Source organism: Ceratotherium simum, chromosome 11, assembly GCF_057802395.1.
Source record: "Ceratotherium simum simum isolate JZ-2026a chromosome 11, ASM5780239v1, whole genome shotgun sequence".
NCBI lineage: Eukaryota > Metazoa > Chordata > Mammalia > Perissodactyla > Rhinocerotidae > Ceratotherium > Ceratotherium simum.
In genome coordinates, this window is record NC_141910.1 from 67,455,788 (window position 1) to 67,474,783 (window position 18,996).

Here is an 18,996-nt window from a genome sequence, read left to right on the forward strand (position 1 = left end):
GAATTATGTTAGAATATGAGTGAAGAGACAAAAAGACTGAGCATTTCTTTATTGTAACTTAAAAAAAATAAATACAACTCTAACTAACTTTTGTGAGCAATTTGTCTAAAAATCTAAATTCTGTAGGACACTTAAACTGTTCTGGCTGACGGGAAGACGCATCTGTAGTGGTTTGCGGAATGTGCAAGCTTAGTGGTGCCGGCCTGTCTCTAGTCCAGGAGACTGAGGTCGATGTGGAAGTAGACGTAAGGAAAGTAGTCCTGGTTGTTGAGCTGCAGCCCAGGGATCTCCACAGACGCCTACGAGAGAAGACACGGGACTGTTGCGCTAAGTGCAGACACGAGTTTCCTGTTTCATTTGCATGTTTTTGAGGAAGCTCTCCAGGCACTGGCCATCCTTTCTGGCCCACACAGCAGCCCCAGCCCCACCCCCACCCCACCTCCTCCTCCTCATATTTTCACATTTGTGAAATACAGATTTTCATAACAGTCTGGCAAGTACCATTTTTGGACAGTATCTCCCAGGTGGAGAGGCTGTAGAAACGTGGCTATTTCTGGATTCTATACCTACATCTAATATACTTGCGGCTGCGACTTGATCCAGATGTCTGAAGACGGAGTTCAGGACCTCTCTTAAACGTTTCGTGGATGACTTCTTAGGCTGGAGGAGCACTGCCTGGAAGTTCACTGGTAGTCCATACCTTCTCAGATAGACAAAATGCGTAAATATGTTACTCCACACGCAAGGAGGGGTGAAATGAACCTGACGAGAAATACAGTAAGTTCTAGTAATGAAAAGCTTCAGCTAATGTAGCTTAAAATTCATTTGAGTGAAATATCTAGGGTCAGAGGTAAGACTAATAACTGGATCTTTCTGCATAGAAAAATCACTAGAAGATGCTAACCCACTTCTGATAGTGATAATTTTTGACTACAGAGCCAAAAGGTCACCCCTCGGACGACTGGGATCGTCCCGTGGTGAGTGCTCAAGTTAAATGGAGGCAATTGGACTGCATGTTCCGATTCCAAAGCATTTGTCCAAAACCCAGCTTAGCTGACTTATTTTTCTCCACTAAAAGAGAGCAGCAAAAAAATCTGGTTTATCAAGATTGTTAATTCCTTTTGCTGGTGGACAAAAAAGATTTTAAATGGACTTTGGATGCCTGAGTACATTTGAAACCACTTGCTGGCAGCTATTCCTGTGGTGGTATCCCAAAACAAAATACTGACACTGAGCACCAGACTTAAACAGGCATACTGTGATTGTCAACGATTGCTTTTTTTTTTTTACAGTTTTATTTATTTATTTATTTTTTGTGAGGAAGATCAGCCCTGAGCTAACATCCATGCTATTCCTCCTCTTTTTGCTGAGGAAGACCGGGTCTGAGCTAACATCTACTGGCAATCCTCCTCCTTTTTTTTTTCCCCAAAGCCCCAGTAGATAGTTGTATGTCATAGCTGCACATCCTTCTAGTTGCTGTATGTGGGACGCAGCCTCAGCATGGCCAGAGAAGCGGTGCGTTGGTGCGCGCCCAGGATCCAAACCTGGGCCACCAGTAGCGGAGTGTGCGCACTTAACTGCTAAGCCACAGGGCCGGCCCAAAGATTTCTTAAAATATACTATCAGTGAGCAAACGCTCGGATGTTCGATACTTCTCACCTGTGTTTCTTCATACTCCCCAAGCCACGTATGGGAAAGCAGCCCTTAAGATACCCTTTTACTTGCCTGACACGTAAATGATTCACAGTGGCAAGATCTGTTAGCATTACTGTTAGTTTTTTGGGTTTTTTTTTTTTTGGTGAGGAAGATTCACCCTGAGCTAACATCTCTGCCAATCTTCCTCCGTTTTGTGTGTGGGTCACCACCACAGTGTGGCTGCCAACAAGTGTAGGTCCGTGCTTAGGATCCAAACCCCGGCCACCAAAGCGGAGTGCGTCGAACTCACTACTACACCATGGGGCTGGCCCCTACTGTTAATTTTTATTTCCCTATCAATGTCCATAAATGATCCCCCGGCTCCCAAACTTCCTGGGTTTGGACAAAACCACATTGGCAGCCACGTGGAGGAGGAACTGGAGGCAGAGAACCAAATACGAGCCTACGGCAACAGCCAGCAAGCTGAGGCGGAGACAGATGGACGAGAAAAAGCAAAGGGGCTCCAGTGGGACGGGGGGTGTCGGGGTAGGATGTGAGGGTGGGATGAGAGGGCAGAGGTGTCCAAGCTGGCCCTGAGGCTTGGGGCCTCCTGACAGGAAGGACGGAGGCCAGTGACAGAAATGAGGCAGCTGGAGGAAGGAGTTAGGAGGGAAGATGCACCCGACTCCCAGAAGCAGCCTACGTGGGAGGAAGCCTTAGACAGCAAGGCCAGGAGGATGGCTGGGAGGGGATCCTGGGGCAACCTGCAGTGCAGGCAAGGGAGGGGCCGGGGAGACCCCGCAGAGGGAGCTGGCCTCTGAGGGCCGGAGGAGGACAGAGCCTGCAGGTCAGAGCAGGCAAAGAGCGGGGGAGCTTTGGAAGGAAGGTGCAGCCAGCCTGTGCGGTGCTACTGAGATCCCCGACAGTTCGGGACACAGGGCATCTTTGGAACACGGCAGAAAAGCAGCTTCGAAATATATTTCCTGTTTGGTTCTATTTTTGTAAAAATTTAGTAAAAATTATATATATCTGTAAACTAAACAAAAAACCTACAGGAGCATACACCAGCACATTAGCAGTGTTTTCTCTTGGGTGTTAAAATTACAGGTGACTTTTATTCATTCCTTGTGCTTATCTATAGTTTTCAAATTTTCCACAGTGAACATATTTTGCTTTGGTTAAAAAAAAAAAATTAAGGCAAAATAAAAGTTTTGTTGTTGTTGGTTCGGTTTGGTTTGGGTTTTAGTTTTTGTGCTGCCTTGGGCTTCGGAGGTCGAGGACTGGGCCAGCGCTGCTGTTTCTTCCAGGAGCCGCTGGGCCCTGGCGGGTTGTGGAGGGGAGGGACGGGGCCGGCTGGGAGAGCAGGAGGACACTTGCCCCCAGTCTGGCAGGAAAGGGACACCGCGCACAGGGCTGAGGGAAGATTTACTTGACTCAGGAAATCCTAAGCATGTTGCCAAGAGCCAGAGGAGCAGAGGGAGAGGGCAGGAGGGCCCGGCACGCCCTAAGCGGGCTGGAGGGGCAGGGCAGGAAGGGGGAAGGCAGGAGCCCAGGTGGCTGCAGGGCTGCCCCCTCCCAGCCTCCCCACCGCAGGCCAGGGCATCTGCACACACCTGAGCACGGACTCCACAAACACCCGCAGCGCCTTGATGTGGATCCAGGCGATAAAGGCTTCGCTGAAGTTCACCTTAAGCCAGCGCAGCAGGGGGCCCTGCAGGGAGGCAGAGTGGGTGACCCCTCCTGTGTGCTCTGCCCAACACCAGGCCCAGAAAGGACATGGGTTTTGACAGAGCGAGCCCTGAGCCGAGAAGAAATGCCCAGGAGCCAGCAGAAGCAGCGAGTCAGTCGGACAAGGCCCGGGCCAGGCCCAGGACCGCGTTCTCCAGGGCGCCTGATGCTAGAGAAGCTCAGGGACCAGCCACCGGGCACATGCGTGGGGCACCACAGATGGGGCCGGGGGCGCTGGGCAGCCCCTGACCTCAGGCATTCGGCAGGCAGCTGACAGGCTTCCTCTGACACTATGCTGCCAAGGAGCCACCTTCTCAAAGGCTCCGCCCCAGGTCCTGGCATCGTCTACCACCTGCCACCTCCAGGGGGCTCCTCACAGCCCCACCTCACATGGCCACAACCTCTCGGGGCCACAGCAGCTGTCACTAATGCTGGTGCGGCCAGACCTCTGGGGGAGCTCAGAGTCCTGGAGCAGAGGCTCTGAGCTCCCACCTGATACCTCCAACTGCCCACCAAGGTCAGGGGAGGGTCCAGCCAGGGCAACCAGGGCAGGAGAGCCGAGCTGCCCACCACCACCCCCAGCAGGGCCTGCCCGTCACCAGCTCCAGCCACCTCCAGCCAGGGCAGAGGCACCCTGGCCCACAAGCACCATCCATCGCTGGGCGCAGGGCGAGGGGGCAGCTCCAAGAGGCCCTGCAGATTAGGAGGAAGGCGTGATTCTGGGCTCCTTGAATTTAAGACCTCAGAAGCCACATCAGATAACAGAAAATGCAAAGATTCATTTTCTCAGAAGACGCCTGCACTGGCGAGGACATGCGAGCCAGGGAACCCCAGGGGTCCCAGGGGTTGCTTACCTCACCCTCGCCCTCACTCTCTCTCTCTCTGTCCGTCCGCCCCGCAGCAGGCCTATCGGGGCTACCTAGCGGGGTTACCTTAACCCTGTGGTCCGGGAGGGTGGATGATCCCTTTTTAAGAGCAACACAGGAAGTTTGCTAAAGGCACAGAAATGATTTATTAATCTTTCAGCAAACATGCATCACAAACAGACAGAAATAATTCCCCTCGCCTGAAAAGCACGTGAAAGCAACTCAGGAACACCAGCCCACCCTCGGGACTCGCATGCTGCGAGGACTAGAGGTGTGACAAACACGTGCCCCTCGGCCCCCCGGGGGTTCCAGTCTTCAGGTTCCATTCTCCAGGGACAGAGCCAACTGCTGGCAGAGGGGTCGGTTCCCACATCCCCTCCCTCTGCCTGGCCTCGGTCGGGGCCTCCCCCAGCAGCAGACAAGGACCCGAGCTCCAGCAATGGCTCTGCCCGCGGAGCTGTCCGTCTGGGCTCAGTCGAGGTGTCCCCAGCAAGTGCAGCCTACAGCAGCCTCCTTGGCAATCAGGGGCACCTGAGTGTGCTACATGCAGAAGATCAGTCAGGCGCGCTGTCAGGACATGTCAGGACATCTCTCTCCGCAAACGGGGAGAGCACAGGTGCTCTCAAAGGGAACTGAAACCTGGGAGCTAGCCCGTGCCCTCTGGATGACAAGTAACAAAAAGGACGCAGGGTGCTGGCCATTCCCACCTCCAAACAGGCTAAAGGGGCAAAGAGATTCTTGAGAAGCCCAGTAGGGTGACTCCAGCTGACCCCTGCTCACTGGCCCACAGTGAGAGCCTCGCAAGGAGCTAAGTGTCTCCGAGGTAGTGTCTCTCTTTGGAGCTCCATTCCCCCCACAGAGAGGCCCTGGCAGGGCTCCCAGGGGCAACGCTGGTCTGCAGAAGTCTACACCATGTAAAAAGCGCCAGCCAGCAACCTGAGACCCGAGGCAGGTGTCAGGCTCGCGTGTGTCACCTCGATCCTCAGGGGTGTGTGCCAGCACGGAGCTGGGTGCCAAAGGCCCTACCTGACCACCTGTCCCCCAGGCAGGGCTTCCCACTGGACACTTGTGAAAGCTGCCACTATCTAGCTCCCATCCAGAGACACTGTGTTGGGGCCCGGGGCGGGGACTGAAGGAAGTGGGAAAAAGCTCTGCCTAGAGAAGGCCGGAGTTCCCGGGTAACTGGGGTTTCGGGCGGGCCGAGGTTAAGGAGGAAACCCTTCGGATTTCAGCTCCTGCGGGTGAGCACCTTTCCCACTCTGGGTGCCGGGTCTGGGGCCTCGGGGCCCGGGGCTCCAGTTCAGCCCTTTGTCTCAGGAAGCGGTGACACGCCCCGGAGCCTCAGCCCCAGCTCAACAGACTCTGGATCTGAGAAGTGTGTGTTCACCTGGCGTGCACACTCATGTCCACGCACATACGTATGTTTTTGCTTGGGGGAGGAGAGTTAAAATCCCCCATCAGCACTTTCATATGATTAGTCCCCTCCTCAAAGGGCGACGGGCCATTGCAGTGGGGCTCTGGGAACCCCATTTGGGGGGCCCCATGGCTGGTGCTTACTCCTGAGGGGCCGACTTGTCTGGAGTCCCTGTGAAAAGGCCATTGACCCAGAGAGGTCGGGCGGACATGCGGAATCCCCAAGGCTGAGGTCGGAGAGGGCCCGGGGCAAACACTCGGCCACACGGTAAGGGCTCCTTGCTCTCACCCAAGCACACACTTACAGCTTCATGTTTACACACCGACGTTTTTCTGAGAGGCCTGAAGTACATTCTACTCATTCTTCTCTTCCTGTCTACACTAGAGGCAGAATTGGAAGGTACTCGGAGAACCTCCCTGGTGGAGATGGGGGAAAGGGACCCGAAAACATGCCGCCAGACCACCTAGGGCACCCGGCCCAGCCCGGCGCTGCAGCTAGAGGACACCGCGTCGGGAATGTGCCCATTTTACAGAGCAGCAGGGTGACTCTCCCGGGGCTACACTGTCCACATTTCAGACATGACGGTGGTTCTCCCCCTCCTGACCTCAGCAGCCTCACACACGGACAGTCTCTGAGTGGCTGCTGTCGGAAGTCTCAAGGATAAGCACCCGCTCTTTGCTAAGAGCAGAGGAGAGGTAAATACAGGTGCTGGTGACAGAGGAGGTCACATCACGCCTGGAAATCACACTGACAAGGACTGCGGGGGTGACTGTTGGCCACACCGTCCAAGGGGTATGGCACTGCCCACTCTCGGCCCAGGTGCTCCTGCCTAGACCCTGCCTGTCTTGCTCGACCTTTGGGGCGGGGGACGGGATAGGCAGGGTCCTCTTCCCAGGGCCAATGATCATTAACCTCTCAGAGCCTCAATTTCTCATCTGCAAAATGGAGCTAACAGTCCCCTCCTGGAAGGGCAGTGCTCAGGCCTCGGTGAGATCTCGTACGGACACGCCCAGCACCTGGCTCACTGTTCACAGGCCGCCTCCACAATTCCTTGTGCATGTCACCTTCCCCCAGCCCCTGCTCTGGCAGCCCAGGAGAACACATGATCCGGGATGGCGTGCACCCAGGGGAGTGGGGACGACGGGAGCCAAGAGGTGGGGACTTGGCAGGGCCCCTCTGCCCAGGCCTCTGGTGGGCATGGGAGTGGGCGCTTGACATTATGCATGAAAAGCCGCGGCCTCGATGGAATACTCACATACTGTTGCTTCTTATCGGACAGCAATCTGGTCATCTCTTCCCTTTCCCTCTTAATTTCTTTTTCATCATAGTAATATTCACGGACAGTGAACCTTAAAACGAGCAAATGAGAGGCTTTCACTAAGAAGCTTCTGGTCGGAGCAGAGACCCCTCCAGCGGAGAAGCCCAACCAGGCCAGCCCTTACTTATTTTCTTTGGCTTTGATTTTAAAATCATCGATCACTTTTCGAAACAGGGTCACAGTGAAGAGGCCGCCTTCGTTGTCCTCAGCAAGCAACCTGGTAGGGAGAAGCGTTGGTTCGCCAGACTCATCACCAGGCCCCACGCAGGAGCTGGGCTGGAAGAGGCTGTCCTCTCCCTTGGGGGTGGGTCATGCCGAGGTGAGCCTCCATCCCCGTCAGCCCAGTGGCCTATATGGAGGGGCCCTGGCAGAGCCGAGGGCGGGGGAACCAAGGGTGTCCCTTGTTTCCTAACTCTGGCTCTGCGGTCTTGGCTGCCTGTGATTTCCGGCTCCTGCCCTTTCCACTCACGCTCCAGGCTAAGGCCTCAGGGCCTCCACGGGATCTAACGCAGGCCCTTGGTTGGGAAGGCTGGAGACTGGCTGTGCAAAGACCTGGGGTTTGGCTCCTGTTCACGAAATGCCTGCGAGATAAGCTACTCCTGGGTCCTGGTCACCTCACCCACAGTGGGGGGCCCGGGCTCTGACGTGGTATGCTTCTAATGAAGCAGGGCAGCGTTCCAGTTGGTGGAAACCATCCCACAATGTTCATTTCATATCCAATGTCACCATGTTCTAATTAGACACAGCCTCCCAGCACACGTCATTGTGACACCACTGTGGTCACTGTGCCCAAGGACATGGGGGTTGTTGGGGCCAGAGGTCTAAGCGTCCTTGAGTCCTGCCGGCCAGATGACCCGATAATGGGAGCCCTTGGGCCCAGGCAGGGTCTCATGGCATGCTGGCCAGGTCACCTTTCCTGTTTCTCAGAGCTCACACCCATAGGGGCTGACCCCAGCTCCAGAAACCTTTCCAGAGTCATCTCTGCCGACGCTCAGGTGCCCTCTGACAATGAAGGGCCTGGCGGTTCTGGTCTGAGAGGACAAGCCACCTACCAAGGCAGCCTCTCCCAGCAGGGGTCCCAGGCACGTGGCACAGAGAGCCAGCACTAGAGAGCGGTGAACGCCTGTGCCAAGCAGGCCAACTTCCAGGGCCAGCTCCTCTGTCCACCTGTATGCCTTCCTCCTCCTGCTGCAGACGTGACTGCCCCAGCTCATTCCTCTGGTCTCCCTTTGTGACTTCAGGCTGTGACTGTCCTGTTCCCTGGACTCCTCAATTTAGCTCCTGATTTCTATCTCCTGTGAGTTTTCGATCCTGGGAGAGCCAGCCTTGCAGCAGGTGCCCCAGGCCACAGGCCTCGGGCTGGGATGGGCGTGGGCAGGGCTGCCCTAACACTGAGCTCCGTGTGCTGGGAGGCGGATGAATGGGCGTGGCAGCCCAAGACTCAATGTCAAATCTTTTAAAATTACAAGCTATATCAGACATACGAAAAGGCACGCAGAATAACAAATACCTATGTATCTGCCACACAGCTCAAAAGAGAAACAATTTTCCTACAGTAGAAACCCCACGTGCCCCTCCCCAACTGCACGTTACTTTCTGCCCTGAGGTCATCACTGCGCTGAGCCTTGTGTTTCTCATCCCCAAACACCCCCGTGATGCTACTGTGCACCTGGACATGCGCAAATTACATATGGTTTAATTTCATCCATTTTTACACCTTAAATAACTGGCTTCGTGCTGTGTACCCTCCTGCACTTGCTTTTTCCGTGCAGAGTGAGATTTCTACATAACATCACACAGTGAGATTTCTACATGACATCGTGTAGTGAGATTTCTGTATAACATCACACAGTGAGATTTATCTCTGCTTACGCAACTCTAACTCATTGGTTTTCCCCGCTGGGTGGTATTCATCATTTGACTATATTCCTTTCTCCCTTCTCCTGTCCCTTTTCCAGCCCTCACTGACCGCTCCTGCTCTGACCCCAGCAGGCCACACGCTGAGACTGTTTCTCTCCCCAGCTCACACTCTGTGGTCACCACAATCAGGCCTTTGCTTGACCCTCAGGTGGAAAAGAATCGACGCCAAGCTGAGGATGCAGAGCAGAGTGCAGCAAAAGCCCCACACCCACTGCCCCAAGGTAGCCAGGGATGGCTTCTCGGAGGAGGGGGACAGGGAAGTGGAGTTCTGAAAGATGGAGGGAGTCGGGCACATGGCTGGGTGTGTGGCCATGAGGGAACTCCAGGCCAAGGAACTCTTGCAAGTACAAGTGAGGATCCTTGCACCCTTGGGGCATGTTTGGTGAGTTGGGTGCCCCAAAGCACCCACACAAGCTGGGGTCTCACTTACTTGGTCGACCGAGGGACCACCATGTCCGAGAGGGATTCGTAAGTTTTCTGCCATTGTGTGTAGCTTGGTCTGTGAGAATACAGAACTGTCGAGTGATTTTTGCAGAAAAGACTGTAGGGCGTTCTGAGTGTTAGGAAGCTGCACACTCCTTTTCCCAAGGGACTGAGAGAGCCCCAAACATCCCCTGAGACCCTGCCATGGGCACTGGGAAGCCCCTGCCCAGCCCCATCCTGGGCCCAGCCTCCCATGAGGCCCCGGGTGCATCCAGAGATACCTGTGGGGAGCTGTCTACTCCTGGCCCTGTGTGGCCTTGGGCAAGCCAACTGACATCTCTGGCCTCAGGACAAGGGAATAATAATACCGTCCCCCAGGCTTGTTGTGAGTGACATGAGATCCTGGCTACGGCAGCTGGAACACAGCAGGTGCTCAAGGAACAGCTGCTTCTGTCACCACTCTTACCGCCACAAGCACCGTCGCCCTGCCCGTTACCACCCACACAGCCCCATTGAGGGACCCCAGGATCCGGGCCATGGGGGACTCCTCCTTCCTCCCCATTGGGCAGGGCCAGTTTCCTTCCCTGATCGCCAACACAGCGAGACCCCAACCGTCCACTCACTTGGGGACGATGACCAGAAGTGTGATCAGATACTCGGAATCCAACACAAAGTCTTCTTTGCTCACAATGTCGCTCAGTGTCCGTGTGAAGAGGTTTCCCCTGAATCCATGTGGGACAAAGAGGGTGTGATCAGCAGAAAGGCAGATGGAGGCAGTGTGGGCCTGGGCTTATGTGCCGCAGGAACCCCTGGCACACCCACAACACACAGGTGCTGGGAAAGGAGGGGCAGGCAGGAAACGGGCAAGGCTCAGGATGTTCCCTGGGGAGGGGTGGGGGCCCTGGCTGAGGGTGCCCCCCAGGCTCGGTGTCTGGGCGGCCTGAACCGCTGCAGCTGGCAGGGCCTCAGGTGCTATCACCAGTCACCCGAGGGGCTGCTGAATCCAACACCTCCGTCACCTGTGCTGCCCTGGTGCAAGCCACCGGCTGTTGGGAGGGGACCTCGGGTGGCAGGCAGCTTAAGTTACTCAAGTGTCAACAGAGTGGCCAGCTCGAGAAGCCGCCTGGGCTGTCCTGGGCGGACAGAGGCCCAGAGAGAGCTGCGTGTCACTTTACACGCCTCACAGGTCCAGCAGAGAGGCGACATCCACCTGAAATAGCTTTCCACAAGCCCGGTGGAACCTGGTCTGCATTGAGGTCACGGTATTTTTAGCACACGGATCAAGGCTGTTGGCTCAGCAAATGGGCCAAGATACTGCTCCCGGGACTGTCTGCAGCCTTAGCACACAGGCCGCGACATTAGCTGATACATCAGCCCACGACGCTTCCTGAGTAAAGAGTTCTCAAGCACATGGCCAAGGCGAAAGCTTTAGGGCAAAGGCCATCCCACAGAGGCTCTGCCGCCTGCCCAGGGAGCTGGCACCTCTCCCCTTCACCCGCACCATCACTGATTGGCCTCCTAGGTCCCTCTCCAAAGGCTCCACGCACGAGCCTTCCTGCCACGGCACTTCTGCGTTATCCCCCCACCCTCAGACCTCATCTGTCTGGTTTACACCTGCACCCCCTGCAAAGTGGACTTCCCGTAAATATTTGTTCAATAAATAATTGTGAACTCTCCTAGTGCAGAAATTGTATTTTATTCTACCTTGCGTCTTTAGGACCTATAAGGCCTGAGAGGATAGGAGACACTTAATAAATGTTTATCAAAAGAAGGAAAGAATAAGAGAAGAGGGAGGTCGAGACCATTCCATCCTCTTCACTCCTCCCTCCTTCACTCAGTGAATGTGCTCAACAGATCAGTCAATGTTACTGCGGATCAATGAACCGACTTCTTCACCAGCTGACTGAGGAGGTTAGACCAGATATTTGCTCAAGTCCCAAACAAGTCTTACGAAGTCCACAATTTGGGGGTGCAACAAATGGGTGGCCCAGCAAGCGAATGGCCCCATGGCCCACTGGTCAACGCCATGATGGATCTATGCCAAGGCCACCATTTAGGGCTCTCTGCCATTGGCGCCCTGCCCTTCTCCCATCTTCACTCCTCCTGGTGGGACCAAGGAGGAGGCGAAACTCAGTTGATGCTCATTTAGTTCTGATGCAAAGTCAGCCAACGACAACGACGATTTCTAGTTGAAGTACGTGTTTCCCTCTTTGGATTTAAAATTTCCACTAATGTACTATTTGCTTTTTTCACAAGAAGACAGCTGGCCCAGTGACCGTCAGAAGAGAGAAGCAGAAATGGAAGGGTGGCTCACAGTGGTGAGCCGATCAGAGGGAGGGCCATACGAGGGGACAGCTGGTTCTGAGCTTCCCTGGGCCACTTCCTTTCTCTGGAGTATCTTCAGAGAACTGCCAACAGAATCAGATCCAGAATCTGGGGAAAATGGGAAGATCTTCCATGCCAACTCAGCCCTGTTCAGAACCACCTTCCCGCCTCCTCAGCAGGAGCTCATCTGGCTTCTTCTTACATACCTCCAACAACAGGGCACTCACTATCTCACAAGACAGTCGCTGCTATCATGACACTGGGCTTATGCTTTTCTCTAGATACCTCCCACCATCTTGGTGACCAGTTGTGTCTGCTGTGTGTCTGGGCCAAGCAGTCTGCTCCCTCTCCCACACAGTGGTCCTCCAGGTGGGGAGAGAAGGCACCTGACTCCCCGAGGCTGCTCTGCTCTAACTACAGAGCCCACTGCCCTCTGGTGGCTCTCACAAAGGGCCAGGCTCTGACATCCTGGCCTCCTGCTGCCCTGTGTGGGGAGGGGCCTCTGTAAAGCTTTCAGGGGAGAAGGAATACCCCAGGTGTTCTCGATAACCTGGGGGAGGTCGGGAGAGGGAAGGAAGCCCCTTACAGCATCGTGTTCCCCTTTGAGCACAGGCAGGGAGGCCATCAACCCCTGCTTGGGCCTTTCCTCCCCTCGTCTGCTCCGGGTCCTCCTCTCCCAGCACAGCTCCTGGAGAGGCAGGAATGCCTCTGTGTCTATCTGTCTGTCTGTCTCGCTCTGTCTCTTTCAGACACAGACACAGACCCCGGCTCACTCAGTGATCTGAAAGGCACACACATAAGCCCAGCCAGGATCCTGCCCAGCCAGGATCCTTCCCAGCCAGGCTTGGAGGCCGCAGCAGCGCGGGTGCACAGACACTCACATGGACTTCCTCTCCAGGTTCTCCAGATTTGTCTTCAGAGTGTTGTAGGAGGCTGTTCGGGACTTCAGGTCAGTCTCAATTTGTGCCAGTTGCTGTTCAGAAAAGTAAACGTTTAAAGAGTTGGTCGGACTTTTCAAAACTGCCACAAATTGCTCCTGGTCTACTTAAGAAAAAACAATGCATCCTGCTCATTTGCCAAGGATGGCTTATATTTTCCCCCTCTGCTCTCCCAGATCTTCCAGCATTCGGCCCTGCAGTAGCCCATGGGAGGCAGGGAATGGATTAATATCTCCACTTTGCAGATACGGAGGCTCGAGACATGAACGGCTTTTCTAGAATCACTCAATGAACTGAATCTTCTGATTTCAAGCCCATCTCATACTGTCAGGGCACCCAGGGCCCTCCACACCATGTGCTCTCAGGCTCCGCCAGAGGTCAGCTCAGAGTGACCCCCATCCTGGTTTCTATGGTTCAGCCCCAACCAGCGCCCAGGTCTCCAGGCTCAGCTGTGCCCTGTGGCAGCCTCTTCCTGTTCTGTGTAGGTAGGAAGATAGCTTACAGTTTGGAGGCAGGTCTCTGATCTGACATTAAGGAGATCTCCTTGTTCTAGAAGTTTCGGGAGCACATCCCAGACCCCCTACTGGGTGGACGGGGCAGGAAATGAGACAAGTCTAGCTCTCCTGCCTCAAGGGCCCCATCTGCCCAGCCGGAGTGATAATGTCCTCCCCAAGGGCTTGCAGCAATGAAAGAAAAATGCCCACCAGGGCCCAATTCACCTGAAGCCCTCAAAACCCTGCAGCTGCTAAGACAACTGCTGTACATGCGTGTAAAATGAGGTCACTGAACCCAGCACTCCAGGGCCACAGGGAGCCCCTCTCACATGTTGGGAGCTGTCGGGAATTTAAATAAACTCCAACAGCCTCTGCCCCGCAGAGCTCACACTTTCACAGCAGGGTCCATTAATACAAACTCGTTCAAGAAAGCAGGGCACCCACACTACGGAACACACGGCAGCTGTTCAGAGGAACAGGGGAGATTCATACACACTGACACGGGTGGGGTTCGGGCCAGTTCCCGTGGCTCCGGAGACAGACTGTGCACATGCCCCCACTTCTCTCTTCTCAACCCCACGCTCAGTGACACCTCCTTGGTGGCCTGCAATTGGCCATGGTGGGGATATTTACACATCAACAGCCGCAACAGATGAGCACGTGGCAGCTGATACGGGACTAACTGGAGATAATTATCTGAATAAAAGGAGGCAATCGGTAGGACAGGAACAATTTTGAGTTGAAATATACATATTTTTTACATAGATGGAAGGATCCAATTTAAATTTTTAAACAGTGGTTACCTTTAGGGAGATTAAAGGGGGCAGGGGAAGGGGGGATGGGGTCACGGGAGGCCTTTAATGTTTTTATCTTTACATTTTGATATGTTTGATTTTTTTATAAGATTTATAATATTTTACAATTTTTAAAAACTTTTTACTTTGAAATGATTATAGATTCACGGGAAATTGCAAAAATAGTACACAGAGATCCCTTGTGCCAGTTTCCCCCATGGGTAACATCTTGCATAACAACAGTACAATATCATAACCAGGAAACTGACATGAATACAATCCACAGACCTTGATTTTCAAAATAAGGTTTATATTAAAAAAAAAATCCTGTCTCATCCTTATTTTTCTGATTTCACTACAAGCCAATGAAAAACTACAGAGGAGTATTTGGAAACCAATAAAACAGAGAGGAACTTGGGCTTTGGGACCAGTCCAGCCCAAATTTGAATTTTTGTGTGTGTGTGTGTGAGGAAGATCAGCCCTGAGCTAACATCCAATGCTAATCCTCTTCTTTTTTGCTGAGGAAGATTGGCCCTGGGCTGACTTCTGTGCCCATCTTCCTCTACTTTATATATGGATGCCGCCACAGCACGGCTTGACAAGCGGTGCATCAGTGCGCGCCCGGGATCCAAACCTGCGAAGTCTGGACCACCAAAGAGGAGCGCTCACACTAAACCGCTGCACCACCAGGCTGGCCCCTCCAGCCCAAATTTGAATGGCAGTTCCAACTCTGACTGGCTGTGTGACCTGGTGTCAGGTCCTGAACTTCTCTGAGCTCACTGCCATGGAATTACTGTGAGCTAATACAATCTACGGAGCAGGTCACTCAGAAAGGCAAGTCCTTTCCTCCACCGACTGAACTCCTGGGGGCAGGCAGGGTCTTGGTCATCTCTGCCATTCCAGGCGCAGCGGCCAGCACAGGGCAGTGCTTAGAACAGGCGTTCAACAGAACCAAACACGCCCAGCCCTGCTCCTTCCAGGCACGTGGTCGGCTTGCACTTCCTGCCACTGAAGGCAGGCGTGCCAGGCAGAAGCCTTGAGGGCTTCATGTAACTCCCCCCACAGCACCCAGAGATGTTTCAGATGGTGGACACACCAGCAGTCAGCACGCCGACTGGGTTGGCATAGAGCAGGCCCTGCCAACCACTGGTGGACATGAGCGTGGTGGAGAAATAAACCACAACATGACCCAGCCAGCGGAGACTGACACAGCCATGGGCTGGGTCCTCGACCAGATGACAGGCTGCCACGCTGTGTGCAGGGTCGGGAGTATGCCAAGGCCCACCCCATCTTTGCGTCCCTTCATTAAGGGAAGCAGGTAGGTGGGCTCAGTGCCCAGTTCTTGGGAGACCTGCTCGGCCACCGCCTGGCAGCACCGCGACTTCTGCCTCGTGGGGCTCTCCCACTGGAGCTCCTCTGACTAAGATGTCTCCAGTTAACAGATTTAGACCTCCCGTTAGGGGGACAGGCCCGAGCCAGGGCTGAGGGCAGCACATGTGTGCTCCTGGTGCAGGACGGGTGAGGGAGCCAGTGCCCAGCTGGCCTCAAAGAGCTGTTTCCCTGCAGTGGAGGGAGCCTGGGGCTTCCTTGGGAAGTGGTGCCCGCACACAGCACACCAAGGCCTGACTCCCATCCCAGGGTAATAACTCAACACCTGCAGGTCCTGGAGCATGCCACTTAACCTCTCAGCCAGCGTCCCCATCTGAGACCCGAGGGAGGTGACACCAACCTCCCAAGGTGACTGAGAAGTCAAAGAAATAAAAGAGCCCCGGTGGTTCCAGGCACACAGGGAGTGCCCCCAAAACCGGTGCCCCTCTCCTCCCTGCTTTCCTGCCAAGCTCCCTCTTTGGGTCCCCTGGACCAGAGAGGAGCCAGGTTCTGTCCTGTACAACTGCTCTGCTCCTCGCTCAGCCGACGCCCCGATGTGCTCTGGGGGCCCTCGCCACTGTGTGGCATCCCCGGGACAGCCATGCCAGTGAGCACAGTCCCCGGTGGACTGACTGCCTGCCTGGCTCGGCCGGGCCTCACTGGCACAGGGCAGGGTGCAGCCAGCCCCACAGACTGCCGTGTGCTTCTAGGTTGGTGGTGGAGGTGCACAATGCTCTCCTGGAAGCCACACCTGGCCCAGGTGCCCTAGGAAGCCCCTCCTCAAAGGGCCTTCCAGAATCACCGCCCAATTGTCCCAGGAGGGGCTGGGACCTCTGTGATGTAAATGGTGCCAGAGGAGCCGCACCCAGATTCCGAACCTTCTGGCCCCACCCTCATTCCCAGAGACACAGGCCGGGCACCAGCCCTCCATCAGGGCATGGGGACCGTCCCAGAGGCCCATCTCCTTCACCTGACCTGCCCAGCCACACCGGGTGGCTCTGCTGCTCTGCGTGGACAACAGGAAGGCTTTGTTCCTGGCCTGGCTGAGACTCTCTCTCCCAGCCACCCAGGCCAGCAGGAGACGAGACATACGAGGGGCTCAGTGTGTCATGGAGGGAGGGGGGACAGGCAGTCATAAACCGTCAGCCTCAATCTCAGAATCTTGGTCAGTGTTCACAAATAGGAGTCAACATGGCTGGGAGACGCCCACAGTGTCCCCAGAGACCTGTGGTGTGGCGCTTGTATTCATGAAGTAAGAGCTGGAGGCCACCGCTCACCAGGATGGTGCACTCATGGGGGCAGCGCTTACGGCCTCATATTGTCACAGGTGCCTCAGAGCAGGGGCGGGACCCCCTGGTGACACTTCCCATAAACACCACCCTGGAGTTAGGGCTCCTAAACCAACTTTCCACTGAGGCAGGTAGTTTCTGTCAAATAAACAGTCACCCAGGGTGGGGTCAGCTCCTTAAGAGGAGGTCAGGGTGGAGTGACTTTTCTCCCTCAGCACCTCTGAAAAGAAAAGAGGTGGGGGTAGTGCCGTGAAGGGGCCCCGGGTCTGGGGTCAGAATCCTGGTGCTTCAGAGAGAGGAGCGTCCTGTGAGATGCAGCCCTCACTGGGTAACAGGCTAGCAGAGGTGCAGGGAGGGCAGGGGGCCGCCTTTCCCGTTTCCAGGCCCGTCATCAAACCCAAAGGTCTCTGACCTGCCCAGGGCATGGAAGGCCACACCTCCGAAACCCACAGGGCAGTCAGGGCTGGCAGGAGGCAGATGTGGGGGGACCCCACCCAGGGTCACTCAGCAGGAAAGTCCCTCTCTGCTTTGCCAGGGTCCAAACGCCATGTAGCTCCGCCTCAGTCAGATGTCCCGGTCACAGAAGTTCAAGTATCCCCGAGAGAGGGCCCTTCCCTTACCTTTGCTACTGTGTCCACCACACTCACCAGCGGCTGCTTGGCAGGGTATTTGGCCATGTCCCATTCAAAGTGGGTCACAAAGGATGTTAAATCGACTGGAAGAACACAAACACATTTCAATAAATGAGCGTGACTCTGCACGTCTCATGAGACAGAGGCTGCCAAACCCCGAGCCAAACGTCCCCACTTAAACCAAGGAAGCAATTAGAGAAAGCAGAGGACAGAGGCTCCGCGAAAGCAAATATCCACCGTGGGAGCAGAGCGCAGAGCCAACCGGCCGGCCGTCAGCCAGAACCGTTGGCAGCACCCTAAACCCCTCTGAGACACACACCACCCGCCACCGCAGGGACACCGTAACAGGTGCACCCCTGCGCCCAAACCCTCACTCAGATCTGCACTGGGGAGATCCTGCTTTCCCAGGAGGTGGAAGGAAAGTTGGGAGATATTCTGACTAATCCTCTGCCTGTGGACACACTCCCCTGCTGGGTGATCATTCTGTTTCGAGGTACCCCAAGGCACGCCAGAGAGCCTCAAGCTGACCCCCAAAGACCACATAGCAGTCATGGCTGCCACCTGCTCACAAGACGAGCCGCCTTCCTGCCCCCTGTGCCCAAGCACTAGACAGAAGCGATTTCAGCACATGTGCTCTGTTTTAAAGAAGGTATTTTAAACATTAGCCAAATATTGGAGTTTGTGAATGTGGGTTTTACTATCTGGTACGGCTGTGTGTTTTCCAGTGTACATCCTTCATGTCTACAGTGAGTAAAACAAATCAGTGTTTTCTCAACAAATTTCCTTTTCTCCCTTACTTTTTCCAAAGACAAACCTAAGCCTGCTGCCCCCGGGGTGTCTGCGGTTCCCTCTAACCAGCTGCAAGTGGAGGATAGAGCTCTGGGGCTTAGGTCAGACAAGCCACACTGAGTGACCCAGGGTTAATTCAGAGTCCCTGGCCTTGTGCACGTCAGTAACTAAACCTCTATGCACCTCAGTCTCCTTACCTGAGAAATGGGGGCAGGGAGCGGGGGCTGCACCCCTCTCAAGCACCCACTGTCTTCAGATCAGCTCTAAGCACATATAAAGAGTGCTACCGGGGGGCCAGCTGCTGGTCCACCCCGATATGTCATCGCTCTTAGTAAGTCAGGTCAGTGTACATTTCAGTGCTATGGTGGCCCCCAGAATTCCTTGAACCCCAGCAAGATCGCCCTTCCTGTATTGGATTCTCACCCCAGGCTATGTGGATGCCGGCCCTTCCCAGTATATCTTCATTCAGAGGAAAAGGGACCAGTCATTGCTCACTCAACATTCAGTCAACACCTTTACTGAACGCCGGCTCTCAACCACGCCGGGGATCCAGAGAATGACCACACGGCCCTCGATTTCAAGGTGCTCACAGTTGGCTGGGGAGAGATCTAGGCAAGCATCGCACCACAGTGAGCTGTGTAACAGGAGTCCGTCAGGGCACTAGGGAAGGGTGGACAGAATGGTCCCTGACTCCTCAGGAGGGCGCGGAGGGCGTCACTGGGACTCGGTATTCACGCAGGGGCTGAAGGTGACAGGAGTATGCCATGGGCCAGTGAAGGAGGGCATCGGGTGATACCTGAGAAGGACTGGGGAACATCACGTGCTGGGGCACAAGGACTCACAGGGTCAAGCTGAAGGACAGGGAGTGTGGACGGAGACGGACAGGAAGGCCAGAGAAGGGTCGTGTCTCCACTTGTGCCGCCGGGATAAAGACCCTAGGCCCACTTACTGAGCCCCTGTATGTGTCGGGAATTGGACACACATCACTCCAACCCCAACAGCAGTGCCAGAAGAGGTCACCAAGGAGCACAGGACCCCAAAGCTCCCAGGGCTGCACCGCCAG

The 18,996-nt window shown here is 55.0% G+C and overlaps 1 protein-coding gene across 10 annotated transcripts in view; it reads right to left on the reverse strand.

Annotated features, from left to right (window-relative positions):
- Positions 1–34: 34 nt before the first annotated feature.
- The window catches only part of ATP6V1C2 (ATPase H+ transporting V1 subunit C2), a 53,687-nt gene continuing 34,725 nt past the window's right edge, over positions 35–18,996 (reverse strand). For 6 of the 10 annotated variants that reach the window (XM_087437153.1, XM_087437152.1, XM_087437151.1 and 3 more), the window contains 11 exons: positions 17,133–17,227; positions 12,511–12,602; positions 9,928–10,026; positions 9,312–9,380; positions 7,086–7,178; positions 6,899–6,992; positions 4,218–4,355; positions 3,976–4,056; positions 3,249–3,346; positions 571–700; positions 35–299 (listed from right to left, as the gene is read on the reverse strand). In XM_087437153.1, the coding sequence (XP_087293279.1) occupies positions 210–299; positions 571–700; positions 3,249–3,346; positions 3,976–4,056; positions 4,218–4,355; positions 6,899–6,992; positions 7,086–7,178; positions 9,312–9,380; positions 9,928–10,026; positions 12,511–12,602; positions 17,133–17,227 (1,079 nt within the window). In that variant the 3' untranslated portion in view covers positions 35–209. The remainder of the gene's footprint in view (positions 300–570; positions 701–3,248; positions 3,347–3,975; positions 4,057–4,217; positions 4,356–6,898; positions 6,993–7,085; positions 7,179–9,311; positions 9,381–9,927; positions 10,027–12,510; positions 12,603–17,132; positions 17,228–18,996) is intronic. The other 4 variants (XM_014792159.2, XM_087437156.1, XM_087437155.1 and 1 more) reach the window with 3 other exon arrangements.